Source organism: Jaculus jaculus, chromosome 11 (genome assembly GCF_020740685.1).
Source record: "Jaculus jaculus isolate mJacJac1 chromosome 11, mJacJac1.mat.Y.cur, whole genome shotgun sequence".
Taxonomy (NCBI): Eukaryota; Metazoa; Chordata; class Mammalia; order Rodentia; family Dipodidae; genus Jaculus; species Jaculus jaculus.
The window spans coordinates 50666603-50694539 of NC_059112.1; the positions used below are offsets into that span (position 1 = coordinate 50666603).

A 27937-nucleotide genomic window follows, 5' to 3' on the forward strand; every position below is an offset into this window, starting at 1 on the left:
TGATTAGATCCTTTTCCATTGTAGATGCAAAAAAGGCTCTTGTATGTTTTTATAGAGCACTTGTTATATGCAGCCATTGTGAGAGAGGCAAGGAGGAAATTAATGCAATCCACAAATAGTGAGACAGACAGATAATGCAGAATGAGCTACAGCCCTCCAGGAACAGGGGAGGGCTATAAGAAAATTGTGTACAAAGTTCCCAGGAGCAAGGAGAAGGAATTTGGTCAGTCTGTCAGAGTCCACACAGTTTTGCAGATGATGGAATATTCGGACTTCAGTCCTCAAGTAAAAGCAGCATTTCAGCAGAAAATGGAAAAGGAAAGGAAAAGAATTTACACGCTAGCATTAAATTAAAGCAAAAATAAAGCACCATATGTTACCAGAAGACTAGTCAAGATTACATATATATAAATACAGATATGGTTATAGTCAGTATCTAGTACTAATGATAATACCCATTGTAGGTAACCTGTCCCACATAATACATTTACAAAATTTAAGGCTGGGGAGAGGGCTCAGTGGATAAGAGCCCTTGTCATGAAAGTACAAGTGTCTGAGATGGTGTGATAGTTAAGGTGTTGTCAACTTGATCTGTCTAGCAATCCACAGAAATCCTTGTTGGGTGGGTCTCGGAGGTTGCTTCCAGGAAGGATTAACTGAAGGAGGTAGTCTTTTCCCCAGAGTGAGCCCTTCCCCCAGAGTGGTGGCCCCGCTCAGAGGGGGACTTCATATAAGGAAGGTCTGGGTGAAAAGAGCCCCTTCCTTCCACTTTGCTGCCTTCCAGCGTGGACTGAAGACCAGTGTGGACTGAAGACTAGCATCAACTGAAGACCCATGTGGATCAAAACCCAGCAGCTCCTCAGGAAGTTTCCAGGCCTTCCAGTGCCATCTGCAGTGCCCGATCAGGACTTCTGAGGCATCTGGCCACATGGACTGAGCAGCTACCAGGTTCCTTGATTCTCGGGCCTGCAACTGCCATTGGACTACCATAAGCTAAGCCAATAAATTCCCTTTTTAAAATAATTTATTCTAGCAGTTCTGTTCCTCTAGAGAACCCTGAGTAATACAGATAGTGTATGTTCAAATCCCAGTACCCATGTAAAAAACTGGGCATATCCACACATGCCTGTAACACAGTGCTGTGGAGAGCAGAGACAGGAGAGTCACTGGGGCTTGCTGGTTAGCCAATCTAACTGAAAACAGCAGTAACAGGTTCAGTGAGAGACTCTACCTCAAGGAAGCAAGTGGAATAACAATAGAGGAGGACATTGGATGTTCTCCTCAGGCCCCTGCACACATATGCACAGGGTGTGCATGTCTTCACATACCCATACATTTACTGCATATACACATACCACAGACACATACAAAACAAAACAACAAAAAAAAAAGCTGGATTATATTTCAGTGCTGTTTATAACAAAAATGCAACCCAAAGCTAAGATAGCCTATTACTGCAGACAGATCAAATAAATAGTGCTTGACTGTCTTATAGAATATTCTTCATACCCTAAAATACTGGCAGAGAAGATGTGAGTAGATTTTTAAAGCCCATAGCAGGATACACACAACATGATTACTTTTTGTACAAAAAACAAGGCAAATAAATTAAAAAAAAAAAACTTAATCAAAAACAAGAAACAAGTTTATACCTGTGCTGATAATATATGTGCTTGTTTGAGCACTGCAAAGATGGACCACAATGTTAAAGGAAATCAACTTGAGAAAATGGGATTTGAAGGAGAGAAGTGCTTCTTCTCATTGTTGGCATGGCTAGTTAGCTGAAACAATCAAAACTGCCACCTGCAGGCAAGTACTTAGAAATCAGGATACTTGCACACAGTGAACTAACACAGAGCTATGAACAAGAATGAAATAACTCTCCCATAAATATGGGTCTGTCTCTATCTTTGTATACTTGAACTTATTTATTTACTTACCTATCTATTTCACAGTGCTAGGAATTAAACCCAGGGCCTGTGCACTGAGCAAGCCCTCCAGCTCTTGTCAAATTATATTCTATGTTCAAGATCAAGTAATCTTTTACATTCAATATGATTATTTCATTTAATATATTGACCTCCAAGTTTATTCATGGTAAGTGGTAGGATCACCTTTTGGGGGGGGGGGGTAGGGTCTCACTCTAGCTCAGGCTGACCTGAAATTCACTATGTAGCCTCAGGGTGGCCTCGAACTTGTGGTGATCCTCTTACCTCTGCCTCCTGAGTGCTGGGAATAAAAGCATGCGCCACCACACCCAGCTTCAGGATCACGTCTTTTGAAGCTAGCTGAACACATCATACACACACAAACATACACACACACATGCACAGTTTTTATTTGCATTCATTCACAGGTAACATATAGGTTGTTTTCATACTTTGGCTTGTGAAGATAGTGCCATACTGAACAAGAACACAAAATTTGGCAATAAAATGGTGGTTAACACAGCAGGAATTGGGAGAGGAAATGGGCAGATATAGGCCAGAGATTCCAAACACAGACATATAGGATGAACAAATTTAGAGATTTTATGCACAAAGATTATCATTAATAATTAGAGTATTAGAGTGTTAATTACAAAAGAGACATTACCTCTTCTTACCATGAAGAAATAGCTACATGACGTGAGAGATACATTAATGTACTTCAACATAGAAACCAAACTATTTATGCATGTGTATCCCATCACTTCTTGCTGAAAACCTTTAATACACACAGTAAAATGTTTTTGTTGGTTTTTTTTTTTTTTTTTAATCGAGGTAGGGTCTAGGCCTGGCTGATCTGGAATTCACTAAGTAGTCTTAGGCTGGCTTTGAACTCATAGCAATCTTCCTACCTTGGCCTCTCCGGTGCTGGGATTAAAAGCATGTGCCACCACACCTGGCCCAGTAAAAATTATTTTTAAAAAATATAAAAATACTTCTAAGACATATTGTTACATGGAAAAAGTCAAGAACAGAATCTCACCTATATCATTATCTATTATGATTAATATGTGGGTTGGGTGATGTATGACAGATACACAATATTCTACAAGGTACACAAGAAACTACAAACTGGTTACCTTGAGAGGGGGAAACTTAGTGACTCAGGAATATATGAAGAAAGAGTGTTCACTTTCTTGTCCCTTTAATACTTTTTAATTTTTTTTCATGTATATTATATATGTACATATATATATGAATACCTACATATATACATATATATTTAAAAATAATAAAAAATTAAATGAGAACAAAAAAGGAATGTTAAAAGTCCTCCTTCTGCCTTATACAAACTTTCTGCTAAGTGTTGCTAGAGCAGGAGATGGCATTGGGCTGCCTCCTCTCCACAGTTCCTGGAAAGAGTAAGGCTCAGCTTGCAGATGTCTATGGAGCTCACATCAACTAGCTTAGAGACTGAGGAAGTACAATGCAGAATTAACCTTACTGTGAAGCCAGAAGTTTAGGGGGGTAGCTGTAAAATCAACCTATAGTTCACCAATGTTCAGATTTGAGATGTTTACTTACATATTCAATGCATTGTCACCAACGTTCTGATTTGAGGCATTACTTACACATTTAAGGCACAGTCAGGGTGCATGCTGTAGTCTACGCACTTCAAAAGCTTCACTGGCCTACAGAAAGAAAATAATACTTGAGAGATGATTTAAGTAACCTCTGTGCACTAAACATTTATGGTGTCCCTAAAAAGTCCTAAAAACACAAAGAACTATCCTCAAAGGCATCATAAACTACTCCTTTTAAAAGTTCTGTGAGGCTGGGGAGATGGCTTCAACTCAACAGTTGAAGCTGCTTGCTTTCAAAGTCTATTAGCCTCGGTTCAATTCCTCAGTACATACAGGAAGCCAGATGCACAAAGTGGTACACACATCTGGACTTCATTTGCAGTCACAAGAGGCCCTGGAGCTACCATGCTCTCTCCCCCTCTCCCTCTTTCTGTCTCTCTTTCTCAAGTAAATTAATAAAAATATTTTTAACATGTTGAGTAGCATTTATTGAGCACTCACAATATACCAGCAAATCTGACTGTGTATTTGACATAGATCATGTCATTTAATCTTGCACCAGTCAAATGGGGCTAGAATTATTTTCATCTGCAGTCTATTACAGAGAAAGCTGATTTTCCCAAGTTCCCCCAGTTGTGCATAAATACACTAAACCTGAACTATTCAGGCTGACTCCAGTGGAGCCTACCTCTGTAACCCCTTGTGCACATCTAACTTCCTCTGCATATCCTCTTGAAAAGGGCTTAGGACAGAAGATTAGCCCTGAAACCTGTGGGTGATGATGGCAGTGCTCAGGCTTCAATAAGGAAAGATCAGTTATAGACAAAAGACTAGATGTGAAAACTATGGGTGAGAGAACTTCCCATCAAGATGGCATTCCCCTGTCCAGGCTTGAGTTCCTGGGGTAATATCAGGCAATATCTGTGGGGCTTCGGTTTGAGTAGGTCTCAGCAGACCTCCAGTGGGCAGACATGGAGAGGCAGAGTTGGGAATCTAAAGATTCCCACACTTGGAGGTAGCCCACAGACAGACATCAATGAAACTCTACTCCATAAAACAGGATAATCTGGAAGAAATGGATGAATTCCTAGACACATATCACCTATCACATACCAAAACTAAACTCAGAGAAGATTAATCTCCTAAACAAACCTAACACATCCATTTAGATAGAAAAGTTAATAAAAATCCTCCCCCAAAAGAAAAGTCCAGGACCAGATGGCTTCTTGGCTGAACTTTACCAAACCTTCATTGAAGAACTGGAACCAATTTTTCTCAAACTGTTTCACATAATCAGAGAACAGGAAATCCTCCCCAACTCCTTTTATGAAGCTACCATCACCCTGATACTAAAACCAGACAAAGATACAACAAGAAAAGAAAACTAAGCATAGCCAAAATAGCTCAGTTGGGAGAGCACTAGACTGAAGTGAAGAAAACTATAGTCCCTGATAAACTTAAATGCAAAGATCCTTAACAAAATCCTCAAAAACCTAATTCAACAACATATCAAAAGCATTATCCACGTTGATCAAGTAGGCTTCATCCCTTTGACAAAATACAACAGCACTTCATGATCAAAACGCTAGAGAATAGGCATGAGCTGTTTATAATGCAACACAATAAAGGCGGTATATAAAAGCACCTAAAGCCCAAACAATACTTAATGAGGAAAGACTCAAGGAGTTCCCATTGAGAGAGGGAACAAAGCAGGGGTGCCCACTGTCACCACTGCTCTTTAAATTAGTACTGGAAGTCCTAGCCCAAGCAGTAAGACAGGAGAAAGAAATAAAAGGGATTCCAATTGGAAAGAAAGAAGCCAAGTTAGCCCTATTTGCAAATGACAGATCCTAATCATAATTGACCAAGAAGTCTCCATCTCAAAACCTCTAAAGTTGATTAATTTTGTCAGCAAATTGGCAGGAAACAAAATCTACACACAAAATAGTCTTTCTCTATGCAAATGACAAATATACAGAGAGAGAGGCTGTCCCATTTTTAATAGCAACAAAAAATTAAATGCCTTATAATAACACTAACCAAGAATGTGAAAGACCTATAAATGAAAATAAAAACACTCCAGAAAGAAATTGAGGAGGATTTAAGATAGAAAGACCTCCTAAGCTCTTGGATAGGTAGAAGTAATATTGTGAAAATGGCAATTCTACCAAAAATAACATATAGATTTAATGCAATACTAATGATTCTTCATAGAAATAGAAAAAAATGATCTCAAAATTCATATGGAATGACATCAGGTCTTGGGTATCCAAACATATCCTCAGCAAAAGAAAAACATCTGGAGGTATCACCATACCCAGTCTAAAGCTATATTACAAATCCATAGTAACTAAAACAGCATGGTACTGGCATAAAAACAGAAATATAAACCAATGGAACCAAATTGAAGGCCTGGATCTTTGACAAAAGTGCCAATAATGTAGACTGGAGTAAAGGCAGCATCTTCAACAAATGGTGGTGGATAAATTAGATAACCATATGTAGAAAAATGAAACTAGACACACTCATCTCACCACACTCAAGAATCAAGTCCAAATGGATTAAAGACTTCAATATAAGACCTGAAACTCTTCTGCTGGAAAAAAATATATATATAGGAGGAACTTGCCACAATATAAGACTGGGGAAAGACTTCCTAAACAAAACCTAGTAGCCCATGAAATTATACAATCACTCAACCAATGGGATCTCATGAAGCTAAAAAGTTTTTCCATAAACAAACAGAGCATAATCAGAGCCAATAGATTACCTACAGAATGGGAGAAAATTTTCACAGCCTTACCACTGATAGAGGCTTAATATCTAGAATCTACATAGAACTCAAAAACAAAATAATAAAAAATCAAACCACCCACTCCAAAAATGGGGCAGATTAACTGAATTGGGAGTTATCAGAGGAAGAAATACAAATGGCTAGAACACACTTAGGGAAATGTTCAACATCTCTACCCATCAGGAAAATGAAAATTAATTAACCTTACTACCTTACTCCAGTAAAATTATTAAAAAAATCAAATGACAACAAATGTTGGTGATGATGTGGAGAAAGAGAAACCATTATTCACTGTTGGTGGGAATGTAAATTTGTACAACCACTATGGAAATCAAAATGGGGATTCCTTAAAAGGATGAATATAGACTTACCAACAGACCCAGTTATTCCTTTACTGGGCATTTATCCTAAATGTTCCATGCTTCACTACAGAGATACTTGCTCAACCATGTTTATAACTGCTTAATTCATAATAGATAAGAAGTGGAATCAACCCAAGCGGCCATCATTTGATGAATGAATAACAAAGTTGTAGTACATTTACAAGATGAAATTCTATTCAGCATTAAGAAATATTGATACAATTAAATTTGTAGAAAAGTTGATGGAGCCAGGCATGGTGGTGCACACCTTTAGTCCCAGCACTCAAGAGACAGACATAAGAGGATCACCGTGAGCTCAAGACCACCCTTGGTTAGAGCAAAATCTTACCTCAAAAAATTTAAAAAAGGAAAAAAAAAATGGACACACTGCATGGTCTCACTCATCTGCAGTTCCTAATCTGGATTATCTTGAATTGCTGTCATACCTGTTAGGCAACTTGAGGCCCAGACAATAAGGATGGAAAGGTATGGGGGAAGAGACAGGGAGTGTGGGGAAAAATCACAAAACTAAACCCCAAATGAACTGGTACCATAAAAACCTTTATCCTTGAAGATAGACTAAAAGATTGAACCCTCAACAGGATTATGGGGGGAAGGAGTACCTGAAAAGCAGGGCCCTGGAGAGGGCGGGATAAAGCCTATTATTATTATTATTATTATTATTAATGGCCTGTAATTACCAGTACCAAAAATCATTTTCTAACCACAATGAGCTGTTCATTGGAGAGACTTACAAGGTCCCCAAAACAAGACAGGCTTCTGTCAAAGCACTTAATTACCTGCCTGAGGTGGAAGGTAAGAACATATTGCTAAAGACACCATATGCTATTTACACAGAATGTGGAGAGACCTGTCTGGAATCCAGAAGAGAGCCAAACAAAGGTCTGAGCAACCAGAGGTCTAAGCTATTCAGAAGCAAAAACCTTGACAGGAGTTACACACCTGTGCAATAGTGGCACACACCCTTGGTGGGTAACCAATAGCTTTTTGATTGGCTAAGAGATCTGCTCAGTGGAAAGGAACCCATATCTGGAACTGGGAACCAGGTCAGAATTCTACGAAGACAAAGTTTATGTTTTCCAATGTTAAGCTCCCACTAGTCTTTGGCTAAATGAAGGGCTACATCCACCAAAATCTCCCTTCATTAATTATGCTTATCCCATTTAACTTATGCTAATTTCACTCTCTGTTGGAGAATCTATTTTTCTTTTTCAGAGGGCAGTGAGCCCTGAGGAGATAAAGCACCCCTCTTACTTCAGCCAACCTCCAGCTGAAACCACAGAGGTAGAGGACATGAGTGCTGCTTCCACAGTGAGCATGGCAATCAGTATCAGGGTAAAGGAGACAGATGCTGAGGATACTCAACACTTAACCAAAGCAGAGATCCAGCAACTACTAAGAACTCATCACTGAAGTAGACTTAAAACACACCTGCCAAGGCTCAGGGAATTTTGCAGAAGAGAGAGTAGAAAGATTGTTAAGAGTCACATGTTGGGACATCATGCCCATGCCACCAATAACCTACTCCTGCTCGACAACACACGACCCCAAGGAGAATACCTGCAACCTCACTGAGGAGGCTCCCTAGAGGATTGGTGGCAGAGACAAGGGAAAGGATGGTATCAACACATGATGTATCCAAACTAAGTTATGTTCGTGATTAAAAAACAAAAAACAAAAAAAAAAAAAAACTGGGTGATGATGCCAGTGTTCAGGTTTCAGCACTGGAGACAGAAGTAGGTGTCAGTTGCATACAAAGCAGGAGATAGGAGGCAATCCAAGTTAGCATCTCTGTGATAGGATGACTGGGGAAGATTCAGAAAAACCAGACACTGACACAACAGTCTACTTTGTGACCCCTCCTAGAACTCACCAGCCATTCCGTTATGCACAGTATGCACATATGTCAGTGTAGGTAGTTTTTTAAGTCACTGTCTCACTACATTGCCTAGGCTAGTCTAGAACTCCTGGACTCAAGTGATCCTCCCAAACAAGTTTCCTGAGTGTCTGAAACTAAAGGAGCACTCTATGCATATAGGCTTTAATTTAGCTGTTATTGTCTTACATGCCCCAAAGACACAGACTTTCAATGATTCTTAATCAATACAGTGTTAGCAGAAAGCAGCAAGGAGGAAAGAGAGTCTATAAAAAGATAAGAGGGTTGGAGAGGGACTTCTGGGTAAGATGGCAGCATAAGAGCCATGCCAAACCAGCCTAGTGAGAGATTTAAGCAAAACCACAGTAAAACATACTCTTCTCCTCAAAAATTAAGGTATAGGTTTTTATTAGTCATAGCAGAGAAACAAGAGAGACCAGGATCCACCAGAAAGTGTGAAAATGGCCAGAATCACACTGAGATGCTTGCGGCCTGATCCACACAATTTGTGCACCCACCTGGTGCCACCTGCCTGGCACTGAGCTACAGGATCACAGACCAAACAAGAGGATTTTCCAACCTAATCAGCCTCCTTGCAAATTCAAGAAACCTTAAGAGTAGATAGTGGAGATCAGCTAAGGAGCTGCTGAAAGGGATACAGGTGGGACCAGCTGAGCAGTTCCAGTACAACTCCAGACTTCCTGCACTCTCCCATCCCACCACAATCAGACCCATGAACCTCTAAAGAATGCATTCAATCCCTAGGAGCAGGGCATCCAGCACAACTGGTCAGAACACCAGCTCCACAGCACAACACAGACAGATCGAGCTGAGCACTCAGTATTGGTGACATTGGAAGCCATCCCAAAAGGTAATGTGGCTGGCTAACAAAAAAAAAAAAAAAAAAAAATCAGGTATACAGGCCTGCATGGGAAGTGTTAATCTCTCTTTGCATGTCAGGGCAGGTAATAGGTTACATATTCTTGGTTGGCTTTACCACTCCTTTTTTTTTTTTAAAAAAAATTTGATTTATTAGTTTTCTTTTCATCAAATGCAGGCAGTTTGGTACCATTGTATTAGGCTCATCTATGATCTACCCCCTCCCATTAGACCCTCCTTGTTGATGTAAATGGGTCGTGCACTGTGGGGTTAGTCCCCAGTTATTGGGTCATGATTTGCAGAGACATTTAGCATACCATTCTTAATTAAGCTGTATTTGGGGGGTTGACTATTGTTGCTTTTTATGCTTTCAGATTTATAGGGCCTTTGTCTTTTGCTTCTGTCATTATTGGCAACAGGGTTTGATTCAGATGTAGGCTGACCTGGAACCAAATTCAGAACAGAAATCTCAACCTCCCAGCTGACAGGATTAAGGGTTTAGAGCAATACACATCCTTAGGGATTTTAGCTTTACAAGGCTATCTGTTTCTTTTAATCCCCACAATTGCATACTCTGTGCTGGTTTTTTATTGAATATATACATTGCTCAGTCAAGGTTTAGAATTTGCCAGTAAATTATTTTACCCAGCCCTTTATAATACTTGAAAATTCAACACCTAGGAATACTTCTATGGTTAGATTGAGGCACAAGAGTTACACTTGGCACCTTAAACTCATATCCTGAAGGTACATAAAGTTGGATCTCCACATCTAAGAGCACTGCAGATAAGTAGAAAACCCAAGCATCAAATCACCTCAGGAAGCAAAAGTCGCTACATTATAATAAAAGAAACACAAAGAATCAAGACAATACAATCCCATCAAAGATTATAAATCCACCAGAAATGACCCCCAATGAGACTGTCTTAGATGAAATGCCTGACAAAGATTTCAAAAAAAAAAAAATGATTTTCTCTATAGTCAAAGAAATCAAAGGAGTCAAGAAGACAAAGAAATTAAAGAAGAAAATACAGTCCTGAAAGAGAACACAGGGGCTGGAGAGATGGCTTAGTGGTTAAGCACTTGCCTGTGAAGCCTAAGGACCCTGGTTCGAGGCTCAATTCTCCAGGACCCACATTAGCCAGATGCACAAGGGGGCGCACACATCTGGAGTTCATTTGCAGTGGCTGAAAGCCCTGGCATGCCCATTCTCTCTCTCTCTCTCTCTCTCCTCCTCCCTCCCTCCCTCCCTCCGTCTTCTCTCTCTGTCTTTGCTCTCAATTAAATAAATAAAAATGAAAAATAAAATTTTTTTATAAAAAGAGAACACAGGAAATCAGTTTAATGAAATAAGGATATCATCACAAGACATGAATAAGGAAATAGAAATACTGAAGAAAAACCAGGCAGAAATTCTAGCACTGAAAAACCCAGTCAGTCAAATTAAAAACTCTGTGGAAAGTCTCACCAGTAGAATAAGTGAAGGAGAGAACAGAATATCTAAACTAGAAGACCAGGTGGCAGACCTAATACAGCCCAACAAAGAGAAATACAAGCTAATAGGAAGGTATGAATGGGAATTTCAAGATATTCAGGACACTGTGAAAAGATCAAACATAAGAATTCAAGGTATAGTAGGAGAAGAATTTCACTCCAAGGGCATAGTAGGTGTTTTCAACCAAATTATAAAAGAAAAAATTTCCCAAAATTGGGAAAGAAATGCTAATACAGATACAGGAAGCTTTAAGAACACCAAACAGACAAAAACAAGGAAAGAACCTCTCCTCGCCATGTTATAATTATACTACTAAATATGCAAACCAAAGAAAATTTATTGAAAGCAGTTAAAGAGAAAAATCAAGTCACCTACAAAGAAAGGCAAACCCATCAGAATAATAGCAGATTGCTCAACACAAACTTTAAAAGCCTGAAGGGCTTGTATAATGTATTCCAAGTTCTGGAAGATAACAAGTGTCAACCAAGATTACTTTATCCCGCAAAGCTATCTATCAAAATTGATGGGGAAATAAGGACATTCCACAACAAAAACAGGCTAAAGGAATTTATGACAACTAAGCCAGCTCTTCAGAAAACACTTGAAGAAATCCTTCATGCTAAAGACAAAGCAAGACACACATATGAGGAAATAGGAAAAAATAAACCCATACTGAAATAATAGATAAAGCAAGTGAGTAAAGGGAAAATAAGAAACACAATAAACCAATAAATACAAACCTTTCAATAATTACTCATAATATCAATGGCCTCAATGCCCCAACCAAAAGACACAGGTTTGCAGACTGGATTAAAAGGCAGGATCTTGCCTTTTGTTGCCTCCAGGAAAATCATCTGTCAATTAAAGCAAGATACTGTCTTAGGGTAAAAGAATGGAAAATGGTATTTCAAGCAAATGGGCCTAGGAAAAAAGCAGGAGTTGCTATTTTAATATCTGACAGGATAGACTTCACACCAACATTAGTGAGAAAAGATAAAGAATGTCACTTTATACTGATTAAAGGAAAACTCTGACAGGAGGACATTACAATCCTAAACATACATGCACCTAACACAAATGCTATTAGATTTAATGTCACAGACAACACTAAACACAGTTGTAGTGAGTGACTTCAATACCCCACTCTCATCAACTGACAAGTCATCCTGGCAAAAAAATAAATAGAAAGACATCCAGATTAAATGATGTCATGGAAAAAATGGATCTAACAGATATTTACAGAATATTCCATCAAAATGCTGCAGAATATACATTTTTCTCAGCAGTCCATGTAACATTTTCTAAAATACACCATACATTAAGACCCAAAACAAATCTTAACAAATACAGGAAAATTGAAATGATCCCTTGTACTCTATCTGACCACAATGGTATTGAACTACAAATAAGCAACAAGAAAAACTATAGAGCATGCAGAAATTCATGGAGACTAAACAAAAATAAAATCAATACATTCATAGAATCAGGTGATGATGAGAATACAGTGCATTAAAATCTTTGGGACAAAATGCATGGGAAGAAATAATAATAATAAAGACTTGGGCAGAAATTAATGAAATAGAAACAAAAAAATTCCAAAGAATCAATGAAACAGGAGTTGCTTCTTTGAAAGGATAAACAAGATTGATAAACCCTTAGCAAAGCTGACCAGAAGGGAGAAGAGACAAAATTAATAAAATTAGAGATTAAAAGGTACAATTTCAGCAGATACCAAAGAAATTCAGAAAATCATAAAGACATACTTTAAGAATATATATTTATCTAAGTTTGAAAATCTGAAAGAAATGGATGAGTTACTTGATTTATATGACCTACAAAAATTAAATCAAGATGAGATAAACCAATTAAATAGACTTATTACAAGTATGGAAATCCAAGCACTTATAACAAGTCTCCCAACTAAAATAAGTTCAGGCACAGATGGATTCACTGGTGAATTCTGCCAGACCTTCCTGGAAGAATTAACACCACTGCTTCTCAAACTTTTCCATAGAATACAAAAGGAAGGAATTCTACTGAACTCTTTCTATGAAGCCAGCCTCACCCTGGTACCAAAACCAGACAAAGACACAACAAAAAAGGGAAGAAAATTATAGACAAATATTCCTCATGAACATAGATGGAAATACTCTCAAAAAATATTGGTAAACTGAATACAAGAATATAAAAGAAGATTATTTACCCTCACCAAGTAGGCTTTATCCCAGAGATGCATTGAAGGTTCAACATACGCAAATATATAAATGTAATACACTATATAAATGGATTGAAAGACAAAAATCACATGATCGTCTCAACAGATGAAGAAAAGACATTTGATAAAATCCAACATCCCTTCATGGTAAAAGTCCTACAGAAACTGGGAATAGAAGGAACATATCTCAACATAAGAAAGGCTATTTATCACAAACCTACAGCCAACATAATACTAAATGGGGAAAAACTTGAAGCTTTTCTACTAAATTCAGGAATAAGACAAGGGTGTCTGCTGTCCCCACTTTTATTTAATATAGTACTGGAAGTCCTAGCTATAGCAATAAGGCAAGAAACACTCATAAAAGAGATACAAATTGGAAAGGAAGAGATCAAATTATCATTATTTGCATATGATAGAATTCTAAACACAAAAGACCTAAAGACTCTACCAGCAAACTGTTAGAGCTGATAAACACTTTTAACAATGTAGCAGGGATACAAAATAAATACACAGAAATCAGTAGCTTTCCTATATACTAACAACAGACACACAGCGGATGAAATCAGGGGATCTTTCCCTTTCATAATTGGTTCAAAATAAGTAAATAAATAAAGCACCTTGAATAAACTTAACCAAGGAAGTGAAGGATCTCTACAGTGAGAACTTTAAAACACTCAAGCGAGACACTGCAGAAGACACTAGGAAATGGAATGACATCCATGTTCTTGGATTGGAAGAATCAATATTGTGAAAATGTCAATCTTGCCAAAAGTAATCTACACATTTAATGCAACCCCCATTAAAATTCCTGTGGCATTCTTCACAGGAATAGAAAAAACAATCTTAAAATTCATTTGGAAGCACAAAAAATCTTGAATAGCCAATTTTGAGCACCAAAATTAAGGCTGGTGGTATTACCATACCTGATTTTAAGCTGTGTTACAAAGCCATAGTAGCAAACACAGTATGGTACCAGCACAAAGACAGGGCTATACATCAATGGAACAGAATAGAGGACCGATATGTTAATCCAGGCAGCTACAACCATCTGATTTTTTTTTTAAAGATTATTTATTTATTAGAGACAGAGAAAGGGAGAGATAGAAAGTGAGAATGGTTGTGCCTGGGCCTCTAGCCACTGCAAATGAACTCCGAATGCTTGCACCACTATGTGCATCTGGCTTATTTGGGACCTGGAGAATCAAACATGGGTTCTTAGGCTTTGCAGGCATGCACGTTAACCGATAAACCATCTCTGTAGCCCCAACCAACTGATTTTTGATGAAAATGCCAAAATTATCCATTGGAGAAAAGATAGCCTCTTTAACAAGTGGTGCTAGGAAATTTTCTATATGTAGAAGGATGAAAATAGATCCTTATCTTTCTTCATGCACAAGAATCAACTCAGATGGATGAGGGACCTTAGTATCAGATGTGAAACTCTGAAATTGCTAGAGGAAAAGGGAGAGGAAACCCTTTAATATATTGGCATAGGTAATGACTTTCTGAATATAGCCCCAATTGCTCAGGAAATAAAATGACTAATCAACCACTGTGATCTCATGAAAGTACAAAGCTTTTATACAGCAAAGGACACTGTAAATAGAGCAAAGAGACAACCAACAGAATGGGAGAAATCTTTGCAGCTATACATCTGACAGAGGATTAATAGCCAAAATATACAAGGAACCCAAAAAACAAAACAATAAGAAATCAAACAACCCAATTAAAAAGTAGGCTATGAAATTAAGTAGAGAGTTCTCATCAAAAGAAATACAGATGGCATATAAACATCTAAAAAAGTGTTCTACATCCTTAGCCATCATGGAAATGCAAATTAAAACTACTTTGAGATTCTATCTCACTCATGTCAGAATGGCTATCATCAAGAAAACAAATTACAATAAATCTTGGCCAGGATGCGGAAAAGGGGAACCCTTCTACACTGTTAGTGGGAATGTAATCTGGTACAGCCATTGTGGAAATCAGTGTGGAGGTTCTTGAGAGCTAAAAATACATTTTCCATATGATCCAACTATAGCATTCTTAAGCATATATCCTAATGACTCTTCTCACTACCTTAGAGATACTTGTACAACCATGTTTATTGCTGCTCTATTCACAATAGTTAGAAAATAGATCCAGCCTACATGTCCCTCAATAGATGAATGGATAATAAAGATGTGGTACATTTACACAATGGAGTTCTATTCAGCAGTAAAGAAAAATGAAATTTGCAGGGAAATGGATGGATCTGGAAAGGAATGTACTAAGTGAGGTAACCCAGAAAGCCAAATGCTGCATGTTCTTTCTCATATGTGGATCCTAGCTACAAATGTTTAGACTTGTGTGTGAGCTGGAACCAAAAAATCGTTAAGCTAGAAAAAAGGCTATAAGGAAGGATGGAGGAGTAAGGACTTTAGGTGGTGGTATTACATATACATAAGCAGAAGAACGGATTACAAGGAGTGGAATGGCCTAAGTGAGGCCAGGGGAAGAGATTGAGTAAGAGAAGGGTGGGGGGAAGATCAATCAAAATTCAAGATATTCTGAATAAGACATATGAAAGCCTACTTCTTTGGATAATGGCACATCCAGAAGCCATAGATTGGTACTAGAAAATTTTCAGTGCCAGGGTTGAGATATCTTCCAGTGAGATGTTGGCCAAGGAGGCCCCTTTTGCCTCCCAAACATTATAAGATACTGCTCAGGCCTTTGGTTTCCCACCAGTAACAGATAGTAGGGCCCTATTGCTGAAGAATTCACATGCCTGGGCAGCAAGGTCACTGAGAAATTAAGCTGTTGCTGAGCAGAAAACCTTCTCCTTGTAGACCAGCCAACTGAAAGCCGGAAAAAGCTGCACTGCATGCAGCCCTATAGGAGACAGAAGTCATCAGCACTCGGTTGTTGGCCAGGGAGGTCACTGTTGCCTCCAAAACATTATATGCCATTATCAAGGCCCTTGTTTCCCAGGAGAAAGAGATGGTAAGACCCTATTGCTGAAGACTTCACATGCCTGAGTGGCAAAGTCACTGAGAAATCAAGTTGGTACTGAGCAGAAAACCTTCTCCCTGTAGCCCAGCCAACTGAAAGCTGGAAAAAGCTGCACTGTGTGCAGTCATGTGAGAGACAGAAGTCATCAGCACTGAAAACAGTGGACACTGGAAGCCTCAAGTTTGGCCAGACAGGCCAAATGACCAAACGAGTGCAATAGTGACATGTCTGCTCTGGGGGAAACCAGTTGCTCTCTAATTGGACTGGAGGCCCACTTTATGGGAAGTACCAGGGAATACATGCCTGCTACTGAAAACCTAATCAAAAGCCTATGGCAGGGGAGGACATGGGTCTGAGGAGTGAGTATAAAGCCTAATCTTTTTTTTTTTCTTTTTCTTTTTTTTTTAATTTTTATTAACATTTCCCATGATTATAAAATATATCCCATGGTAATTCCCTCCCTCCCCACCCCCACACTTTCCCATTTGAAATTCCATTCTCCATCATATTACCTCCCCATTACAATCATTGTAGTTACATATATACAATATCAACCTATTAAGTATCCTCTTCCTTCCTTCCTTTCTCTACCCTTTATGTCTCCTTTTTAACTTACTGGCCTCTGCTACTAAGTATTTTCATTCTCACGCAGAAGCCCAGTCATCTGTAGCTAGGATCCACATATGAGAGAGAACATGTGGCGCTTGGCTTTCTGGGCCTGGGTTACCTCACTTAGTAAAATACTTTCCAGGTCCATCCATTTTTCTGAAATTTCATAACTTCATTTTTCTTTACCGCTGAGTAGAACTCCATTGTATAAATGTGCCACATCTTCATTATCCACTCATCTGTTGAGGGACATCTAGGCTGGTTCCATTTCCCAGCTATTATAAATTGAGCAGCAGTAAACATGGTTGAGCACGTACTTCTAAGGAAATGAGATGAGTCCTTTGGATATATGCCTAGGAGTGCTATAGCTGGGTCATATGGTAAATCAATCTCTAGCTGTTTTAGGAACCTCCACACTGTTTTCCACAATGTAAAGCCTAATCTTGTCTGGGTAAATTCCTATATTATTCTGACCAAATTGCCCTGAAAGCACTATACTTAATGTTCATATTCATATATTAATGTTACTCTCACTTTTGGCTAGAGAAGCTTCTCTTTTCAGATGGTGGTGACCCCTGGGATAACCCAAAAGGCAGCTTAGTGCTGAGAAGTGATGGAGGAATGTCCAGCACTGAGACACCTCTATCACACCCTCCAAGGCTCAACATCCATTTCGAAATAGGTGGTAGAAAGGATGTAAGAGCCAAAGGAAGGGTTGGACTGCTTACAATACAATTGTCAGGACAGAAATTGGCCTCTATATCCATGACTTCGCAGTGCCCAGTAATACCTTCACAAGACCGTCATAATAGGTTAAAAAAAAAAATGATGACATCAAAATAAAAGAGAGACTAATGGAGACAGGGAGGTGACATGATGGAAAGTGGAGTTGTGAAGGGGGAGAAAATGGAGGAGGGGAGGAATTATCATGGTTTATTGTCTGTAAGGATAGAAGTTGTTAATAATAATACATTTTAAAAAAAGAAAAGAAAAACACAGCCGGGCCTGGTGACGCACACCTTTTTCCTTTAATCCCATCAATCGGGAGGCAAAGGTAGGATCGCCATGAGTTTAAGGCCACCCTGAGACTACATAGTGAATTCCAGGTCAGCCATGCTAGTTTTCAAAGTATGGTAACATACAGATTACAATGATCTTTACTGTGAAATACAGACTATAAGCAATTTTTTGTTGTAACAAATGTAAACTACTTTGTACCATTATGAGTTATCTTATAAGTTCATTTGTTTTGTTTGCAAAATTAGGTAATGGGATGATCGCAGAACAGCACATTGTATGGCTCAAGCATTATTGTCTCTAGACGATATTTTTAAAAGATATTAAATTAAAATTTTTTAATGAAATAAAAGATAAGGGGGCTGGAGAGATGACTCAATGGTTACGGCAGTTGCCTGGAAAGCCTAAGGACCTAAGTTCAATCCCCAGTGCCCATGTAAACAAATTCATGTAAACTGCAAATGAACTCCAGACACATGTGCCCCCTTATGCATCTGACTAATGTGGATCCTGGAGAATCGAGCCTTACACCATGGTCCTTAGGCTTCACAGGCAAGCACTTAACCACTAAGCCATCTCTTCAGCTCTATATTTTTATAAATTTTTTTAAATTTATTTATTTATTTATTTGAGAGCAACAGACACAGAGAGAAAGACAGATAGAGGGAGAGGGAGAGAATGGGCGCGCCAGGGCTTCCAGCCTCTGCAAACGAACTCCAGACGCGTGCGCCCCCTTGTGCATCTGGCTAACGTGGGACCTGGGGAACCAAGCCTCGAACCGGGGTCCTTAGGCTTCACAGGCAAGCGCTTAACCACTAAGCCATCTCTCCAGCCCAAGCTCTATATTTTTAAAGTATCACTAATGTCTAGTGCTTTGATTTACAAAGGAGGAGCGCAGAAGTAGGAGGGGAAAAAGCTTCAAGGCCACATAAAACTGGGTCAAAAATTTACCTCTGGGACTGGAGAGATGGCTTAGCAGTTAAGATGGTTGCCTGGGAAGGCTAAAGACTTACGTTTGATTCCCCAATATTCATGTAAAGCCAGATGTACAAGGTGGTGTATGCATCTGGAATTTGTTTGCAGTGGCTAGAGGCCTTGGCATGCCCATTTTCTCCCTCCCTCCCTCCCTCCCGCTCTCTCTCAAATAAATAAATCATATATATATATATATATATATATATATATATATATATATATATATATGCACACACCTTACCTCTGACACTGAGCATTGAACTTAGGCCACTTATTTAGCCTCTCTGATTCATCTATCAAAAGGGAATATTTGCCAGGCATGCTAGCACAGCCCTTTAATCCCAGCACTCAGGAAGCAGAGGTAGGAGGATCTCCATGAGTTCAAGGCTACCCTGTGACTACATAGTGAATTCCAGACCAGCTTGAACTAGAACGAGACCCCACCTTGAAAAACTAACAAAAGAAAAGAAAGGAATACTTATGGCCTAAAGACAGACAAAACTAACTGATAATATGATAGATCTAGAAAATGATCACACCAGGAAAAGACAGCAGAGACCAACCAGCAGGTGGAGAGATACCAGGTGCTAGTCATGTCCCAGTTCTTCTGAGGGCTACTTAAATGGTGAACTGTGAGCAGTCGTCCTTAAATTTGTGAATTTTCTGGATATAGGTTAGCTGCTAAGAACAGAGTATTTGCTTTGTTTTGCATTCAAAACCGGTGATAAGTGACACCTAACCTTTGAGTTTCCCACGTGCATGAGCAATAAAGCATGAGTAAAACAGCACAGATAACGCAGCAGCTTTCCTGGTGCCTCCTCTGAAGGCATCCTGGATGGCAGGAAGTCACCCACGCTTCCACTCTTCCAGAGGCTTTACTTACTGGGAGAATTACTGAGCCGGTGGAGCTTTAAGGAAGGCAGAGGTTGGCATTTTGGGTTCCATCCCGACACACCCATAAGTGTTCAGGGAAATCACAGTCTTTGCAGCCCAAGAGGAACCAGCAGGCCTGTACACTTAGGGACTGAGGCACAGGGGAGGCAGACAGGCATTCTAAGTCTAGGAAAAGATTACAACTAACCTTGGTTACAGCCAAGCTTTTCTAAATGCCCAAGAAACAGGGAAACACTCAAACATTACCTAAAACATAGCATATAAAGTGCCCACCACCGTGTGCACAATGAATGGTAGCTGTTATGACCTTCCCATCAGTCATTGGTCAAGATGTATCTGTCTCCCATCTGAGAACCTATCCTAGGCAAGAGCCCCACAGAGATCTAAAGATATAGGAACCACAATCCCTAGTCTCTGGTCTCACCACAAAGTAAGCGAGCAAAGGAAGAAACCAAATATGGGTGAATCATAAAGTTCTGCTCTGGCTCAGAACCCTATCCAGAAGGCTTTCCATGCCCTGACACCCACAGGCAACATCCTCTGGCCTTCAGAGCTGGTACCCAAAAACCCCTTTCAGTTACCCAATCTTTCCAGTATACACATTGGCAATACCTACAGGTAGTTGTTAATACAGCTGTACTGGAACCCCATGGCCTCCAGTCTGTCTTCCAGGATTTTCACACTGCCTTCTCCACAGGATTCTCTAAAATGTTAAATACAAAAGACATATATTTTAAAAATAAATAAAAGGAGCGGAAAGAGGGAGACATCTCAGTTAGCTGATATTCTTTTAACTACTCCCAGATCTCTTCTCTCATTGGGAACATGGGAACTTCTGGCCCAAAGGCAATGCTTCTGCTAAACCCATGGGCAGAGAGGGTCTGAAGCAGAGAGGACCAAGGAGGATGCATGCTCCAGAGTCTGCACAATGTACATTTCCAACTGTACCCAATAGCAAGCATTCATTCTGGGCCACAGGATGCTAATGTCAAGTTTTCCAATCTACAGTGTACTAAGGCATCAGTTACAAAAACATGCAAATTTGTGAATGTTAAAAAGGGCAAATAAGCAAAAGATAAAGAGCATTCCAAACCTCACATCCCTGGCCATAGTTGCTGGTAACATTTTTACATACAGCTCCCACTCATCCAGTAGTTTAGGCTTTCCATGATTACAGTTACATAGTCAACACTGACCCGAAATATGAAGTAGAAGGCTCCAGAAATAAAAAATTCAGAAATTTTAAATTGCACTCCATTTTGAGTAGCATGATGACATCTCTTCCTGTCCCACTCTGCCTCAGCTCTGGCCTTCAGAGCTGGTACCCACAAAACCCTTTCAGATGCCCTTTCAGGACATTAATCTTCTGTCTGTCCCTCACAGACACACTGCAGGCACTGTCTGTCTATTCATCAATACAAGCTATCTAGGACATCAGATCTGAATCTCATAGGTTTGCAGGGTTTGTGTCCAGTCAAATCTTGTACTTGCTAATGGCCGCAAAGACACAGGTGGTGATGCTGACAATTTACACTTACCAAAGACAAGTTTTAAGGATTCCTCTTAAGAAAGAAGGTGAGCATTGACATATGAAAATGTTCCACCTGATACCTCCAGTGAGTTGTTGGCCAGGGAGGTCCCTGATGCCCCCAAAACATTATAGGCCATTGCCAAGGTTTCCCACCAGGAATAGATGATAAGACCCTGTTGCTGAAGACTCCACATACTTGGGCTGCAAGCCCACTGAAAAATCCTGCTGGAACTGAGCTGATAACCTCCTCCATGTAGACCAGCTGACAGAAAGCTCAAAGAAGCCATTCTACATATAGTTCAATAGGAGAAAGAGATACCACCAGTGAAGATACTCAACAGTGGACACTGCAATCCTTATAATTGGCCAGCCAGGCCAAATGAGCCAATGGGTGCAATAGTGGCACATCTGTCATGGTGGAAACCAACTGCCATCCAATTGGACTGGAGGCCCACTCCATGGGGGGGGGGAATACATCCCTGATACTGAAAACTTAAAACAGGGGTAGTCATGAGCCCTAGGGTAACATCTGCTGATGCCTAGATAAGTGTATATACTATGCTTATCAAACTTCCCAGTAAGCACTTCTTTTAATATTTATACTCTTATATTAACACTACTCTCACTTTGGGTAGAGAATCTTCTCTTTTCAGATGGTAGTGACCTTGGGAAGACTCAGACAGTATCATAGTGCTGGAAAGAAGTGACTGGAATACTGAGTAACATCTCGATCATACCTTCCAAGGCTCAGGGTCTAATATGGAAGAGGTGGTGGAAAGAATGTAAGAGCCAAAGGAAGGGTAGGACTCCTTACAACGTGCTCCCTCCAGACATAAAATAGCCTGCATATCCATGACCTCACTGTGCCTGACACTACCTACACAAGACCATCATAAGAGGAGGAAAAGATCATAACATCAAAATAAAAGAGAGACTGATTGAGATGGGGAAGGGATATGATGGAGAATGGAATTTCAAAGGGGAAAGTGGGGGGTGGAGGGAGGATATTACCATGGGATATTTTTTATAATCATGGAAAATGTTAATAAAAATTGAGAAAAAATGAAAACGTCTCAACCCTTTTGTTTATTTTTACAATATATGTCTTTTGCTTTTAATGTTTTAGAAAGTCCTGTGGAGAAGACAATGTGAAAATCATAGAATAATAAAATAATAAAACAATCCTATACCAAGGTCACTAAGTTCTATAGGGAGCAAATCCTCATGGATTTGTAAAGAAGGGTAAGGAAATCTGAAGGTTTTGCTGTCATTCCTCAAGCTACAAAAGTTATGCCCACATGAGTGGTGAATGCTCAGTTGTTTCCTTCATTTAATCTCCTCATGAAGCCATGAATTCAGTACCATGTTATTTTAAGAGAGAACGCATGCCTTTTAATTACAGTAGATTCATTCTTCTATCTTATTGTTGTTGTTAATTTCTTACTATGCCTAATATTTTTGTATTCTTATTTATTTGTTTAAGAGAAAGGAGAGAGAGAGGTAGAGTATATAGGTACTCCAGGGCCTCTTGCCACTGTCAACAAACTCCAGACACATACACCACTTTGTGAATCTGGCTTTATGTGGGGACTGCGAACTTGAACCCAGGCCAGCAGGCTTTCCAAATTAGTGTCTTTAACTGCTAAGCCATCTCCCGGTCTCTACTTAAAAAATAACCTTCATCATAGGTTGTTTGTTTGGATAGAAAATAACCTATAGGTCTTAGTGCCACCTGAAATATCAAGCTCCCAGTAGGGATTGTGGATCACATTTGCACAGATGGAGTGGCTACTCTATAGCATTCTAGACTCTTACCATGTGTGTATTCCCACGAGGCTTTTTTTAAAAAAAAAAAGAAAGAAAGAAAGTTCTTTCAAGGTAGGGTCTCACTCTAGCTAAGGCTGAACTGGAACTCACTCTGTAGTACCAGGCTGGCCTCAAGCTCATGGTGATTCTCCGACTTCTGCCTCCTGAGTGCTATGATTAAAGGCATGTGCCACCAGGCCCAGCCCCATGAAGCTTTAAAAAAAAAAAAAAAAAAAAAAAAAAAAAAAAAAAAACCTATTTTTATTTACTTGAGGCAGAGAGAAAGAGGCAGACAGATATAGAGAGAGTGTAGGCATGCCAGGGCCTCCTGCCACTGTAAACAGAATCCAGACACATGCACCACTTTGTGCATTTGGCTTTATGTGGGTATTAGGGAATCTAATCAGAGCTGTCAGGCTTTGCAAGCCATTGTCTTTCTACTCTGAACCATCCCTCCAGACCCTCATGAGGCTTTTCAACATAACGATGGTGCTTTGCTAACCAGTGTGGGTTTAGTTCAGCTTTAGCTATGTCTGTGTATGGGTACATCATTAGTTTCATTCTGCACAGCCTTCCTTACATAAATAGGCCATATCTCGCATAACACATTTCCTGTTTAAAAGACCTAAGTTGATTCCTATTTTCAGTGCCATTTACACTACAAAAAATGTTTATACTTCATTTTCCTTCCTTCCTTTTTTAAAGACAGATCTCATGTAGCTCACACTGACTTTGAGTGGCTCCTGATTCCCCTGTTCCCATCCTACCTCCCAAGTGCTGGGACTACAGGTGTATACCACTACACCTGTCATCTAATACATATTCTTAATGTTTGTTTCTTTAGCATAAACTCCTGAAAAGCTTTCTGGCAGCAAATTTTTGGATCAATTTTAAGGCTCTGAGAGTATCCACTTTCCAACCCCCACCAATAGTAATTCGTGCTCTCTGATTGTCATGTTTGCAAGAAGGATTTACAAGGCATCCTATAGTAGCAACAGCACCACTAGCTGTGGTCAAGAGGCACAGTCCTGCTGAGTCTACATGGAATGGGAAAGTAGTGTTCAGGAAGGAAATGAGGGATAGAGGGAGTTTTCACAGACATGGAGTTTCAGGCATAAACAGAATGCAGAGGGTAAAGTGCCAAGTGATACATCTTTCAGAACTTTTCCAAAATTTGGGCTGATGTCCTTTTGGCCAAGCTTACTGCTTAGAATTTTTAAAATATATTTTATTTCTATTTATTTATTTAACAAAGAAAGAAAAAGATAGAGAGAATGAGTGTGCCAGGGCCTCCAGCCCCTGCAAATAAACTCCAGACACATGTGCCACCTTGTGCAGCTGGCCTACTTGGGTTCTGGGGAATTGAACCTGGTCCTTTGGCTTTACAGGCAAGCGCCTTAACTGCTAAGCCATTCCTCCAGCCCTGCTTGGTATTTTTTAATAAGTAATGACAGGGAGTCCAGAATGCAGGCTCAGTGGAGAGTGAAGGCTTCTTTTACAGCTTCTTTGCCTGGAGGCAGTCAACACCATGCACATTGTATAGGACCATTGTTTTTGGTTCTCTGACTATATGTTGTGTTTTAAATAACTTCTATTGTGTATATTTGAGGCTGAGGACATGATGTTATAAAATACATAGAAAGTAAAACAGTTACCATATTGCAGCAGATACATATACGTCTCAACTCACAGTTATTTCTATTTGACAAGAATAGCTACAATCCCAAATGCCATAAAATATGGTTAACTCTAATTTTCACGTGTTTTCCCTAAAGTCTAAGCAGAAGCAGTCCAAGACCCCAACGTGCTTAGTACATGACCTTCAAGCCACACTGCCCTGTGGCTCAAACGTTACAATAAGGTGTTCTGCCACCCTCTGGAACCTATCCTACAACAGATTGGCAGCAGACATGATGAGCTGAGAGGACATTGAATTGCCATAAAGGTTGGATGATAAACTCCTTAATAGATAGATTAAAATAAAAGCAAGCACAACTTCTGGACAGAGATTGACTTCTTACAAAAATAATAGAAATAATCTACATGGTTTTTCATGCAATAATAAGTGTAAATTATCTCCAGGAAGAGAAATGCAGATGTTGGTATGACTTGTTGAGTAGTTTGCATGTGTATTGCAACCTGTTGTTGCCCAAGAGATGGAAAAATCACACCCATCGTGTGGAAAGACTTAGAGGCTCCTAGAGGTTGTTGGTAAGAGGGCCTCTCAGAATGTATTTTCAGGGGTACATCCATCTTAAGCATGGTAATGCCCTCTCCATACAGGGAAGCCTAGAAGTGCCTTGCATTCATCTGACATATGAGTACTAACTTGTGTTTCTGCAAATGCAAGAAGTTTCTCAGAAACTACAGCTCTTCAAAGTCTCCCAGTGATCCAATTGTGGAGCTGCTGTTCCCTGAGAAGAGTTTTATCGCAGTGAGAAGGGACTTCATCACAAAGGCTTGGTCCTTCTGAGAGCTTCAGGTCTTCAAATGACAAACAGAAAAGCTGGTTTCATCCTCACAAATGGAACTCACTCAGATAGGATCATGTTGTCCCTGACTGCCAGTACATTGGACAGAAGCGTCCTCTTCTGGGTTCAGGACTGGCTAGTAGCATTTCCACAAGTCAATCTTTCTCCACCAATCATACTACACACAGAAGGTTGCCATGTCCACCAACATGAAGGTGAAACAAGTACCTGATCATGTAGAACTCAAGAAAAACATGCTTACACAATTACCGTCCTCCCAAAACACTGTAACTTACATATTGGGTCCCCCGATTTCATGCATGACCCAGATCTCAATTCTTGTAATTTTATCTTTTTGGAAGTATGGAATTTCAAAATCTGCAAAAAACCTGGAAGATAGGGAAGACATTTCTTTTTATTTTTCCTTTCATGGTGCTTAGTTTTCACTTTTTTGGAGGGAGGTTTCCAGGCAGTGTCTCATTTTAGCCAAGACTGACCTGGAGCTCACTCTGGAGCCCCAGACTATCTTGAACTCAGAGATCCTCCTACCTTACTTAGTCTTCCAAGTACTGGAACTAATGGCTGCACCATGATGCCCAGCTCAGTTTGCACATTCTCACCAAGCACTCTACTACTGAGCTACATGACCAGCCTCACAGGACAATTTTTAAAGCAACATGGTAATTTGTCCATTTCAATTGTTAATTGACTTACACATTACTTTAAAAAAAAAGTTTTTTGAACTCTTTTTGGCTTTTGTTTTTAGTTATGCATTCAGTGGCTGTTAATAGTCTAACCCTATAGACAAGTGGTATGGTGTGAATGTAAAATGTTCCCTACAGAGGACCACTTGTTTGTGTTTGGAACACTTGCTCCTCAGATAGTGACACTATTTGGCAGGGTAGTAGAACCTTTAGGAAATGGAGCCCTACAGGAGGAAGTGGTTCAATGTGGACAGGTCTTGAGGACTTATAGCCTATCCCACTTCCTTCTTGTCCTCTGTTTCCTAAATGAAACCACAATGTGAGCAGCTCAGTTTCTGCTCTTGCAGCCATACCTTCCAGGCCTTGAAACATCCCCTTGAAACTGCAAGCAGAATTAAGCCTTTTCCTTCCTTAAGTTGCTTCTGGTCAGGCATTTGTTCACAGCAATGGTAAAGTAATTAATACAACATGGTTCTCTAGTTACCATATCAGTTAGCTGTGTGCATTATGCAAATTTACAAAACCAAGCATTATATTGGTGACTAGAATGATTCTCTTTAGCATAGCAACTAAATAAGCATTTTGGTATCACCTGTAGTATTTATTGGTGTTGGAGTTCTTACCCCTTCACAGGATAGGCTCCAGTTGGCTCTGAACCATTCAACATGACGTAGATTAACCCAGAACTATCTCTTGAATACTATAAGAAAGAAGGATTTTGAGAAAACTAGGTCACATCATTTTCTTGCTATGAAAGAAACATTTTTTAAAAGCTTTAGTTTATTTATTTATTAAAGACAGAGACAGAGAGAGGGAGAGAGAGAGAGAGAGTCAGGGCCTCTAGCCACTGCAAACAAACTCAATGTATGTGCCACCATGTTCATCTGGCTTATATGGGACCTGGAGAATCAAACCTGGGTCTTTAGGATTCGAAGGCATGAGTTTTAACCACTAAGCCATCTCTCCAGCCCAAATATATTGATTTTTTTTTTTTTTTTTTTGGTTTTTCGAAGTAGGGTCTCATTCTAGTCCAGGCTGACCTAGAATTCACTATGTAATCTCAGAGTGGCCTCAAACTCACAGTGATCCTCCTATTTATGCTTCCCAAGTGCTGGGATTAAAGGTATGCACCACCATGCCCAGCTGAAATAAACATTTTATTAAATGACATTTTTCAATATGGGCAAATTTGGTGGCCAGTAGGGATACATCCTGGTTTATCTCATGGAAAATTGCTTTCCTATCTTGAAAACTCAGACAGTAATTCCATAACTACTATGCCCTAATATGGTTTGACATACATAGCATCCTAACAGAATAAACTAAGTTAAACTCCCTCTCTCTCTCACCCACACAATAAAAAGCTTCAAAGTCACAGTGGCTTCAGACAACAAAGATTTACTTTGTGCTCACACTGGATGTTACCATAGGCCTATGTTGGTTTGATTCACTGTGTTCTCACTTTGGGAACCACACTGAACAAGTCTCAACATGCACAAAGTTGCTGAGTGTCATCAAGGAAAAAGGAAAGTGACAAGTGACAGGCTAATTTATTTTACACTTTATTGCATATTTATGTGGTGTGCATGTGTGTGCACATGTTTGTGTGTGAGCACACGTGTGTGCTCAGGAGTGCATGTGTTTGGGGACACAGGTTGATATCAGGTATCTTCCTCTATTGCTTTTCCATCTTATTTTTATAAGAAAGTGTTTCCCATTGAACCCAGAACCCACCAAGTCAGCTAGAAAAGCTTGCCAGTAAGTCCTAGGGATCCTCTTG

General features: G+C 39.6%; 1 protein-coding gene across 1 annotated transcript in view; it reads right to left on the reverse strand.

Moving 5' to 3' along the window:
- Positions 1–27937, reverse strand: part of Bst1 (bone marrow stromal cell antigen 1) — a 43104-nt gene that overhangs the window by 4952 nt on the left and 10215 nt on the right. The window contains exons 5-8 of the mRNA XM_004656140.2: positions 26781–26857; positions 25750–25842; positions 20262–20348; positions 3560–3619 (exon numbers count right to left, since the gene is read on the reverse strand). Of these exons, the coding sequence (XP_004656197.2) occupies positions 3560–3619; positions 20262–20348; positions 25750–25842; positions 26781–26857 (317 nt within the window). The remainder of the gene's footprint in view (positions 1–3559; positions 3620–20261; positions 20349–25749; positions 25843–26780; positions 26858–27937) is intronic.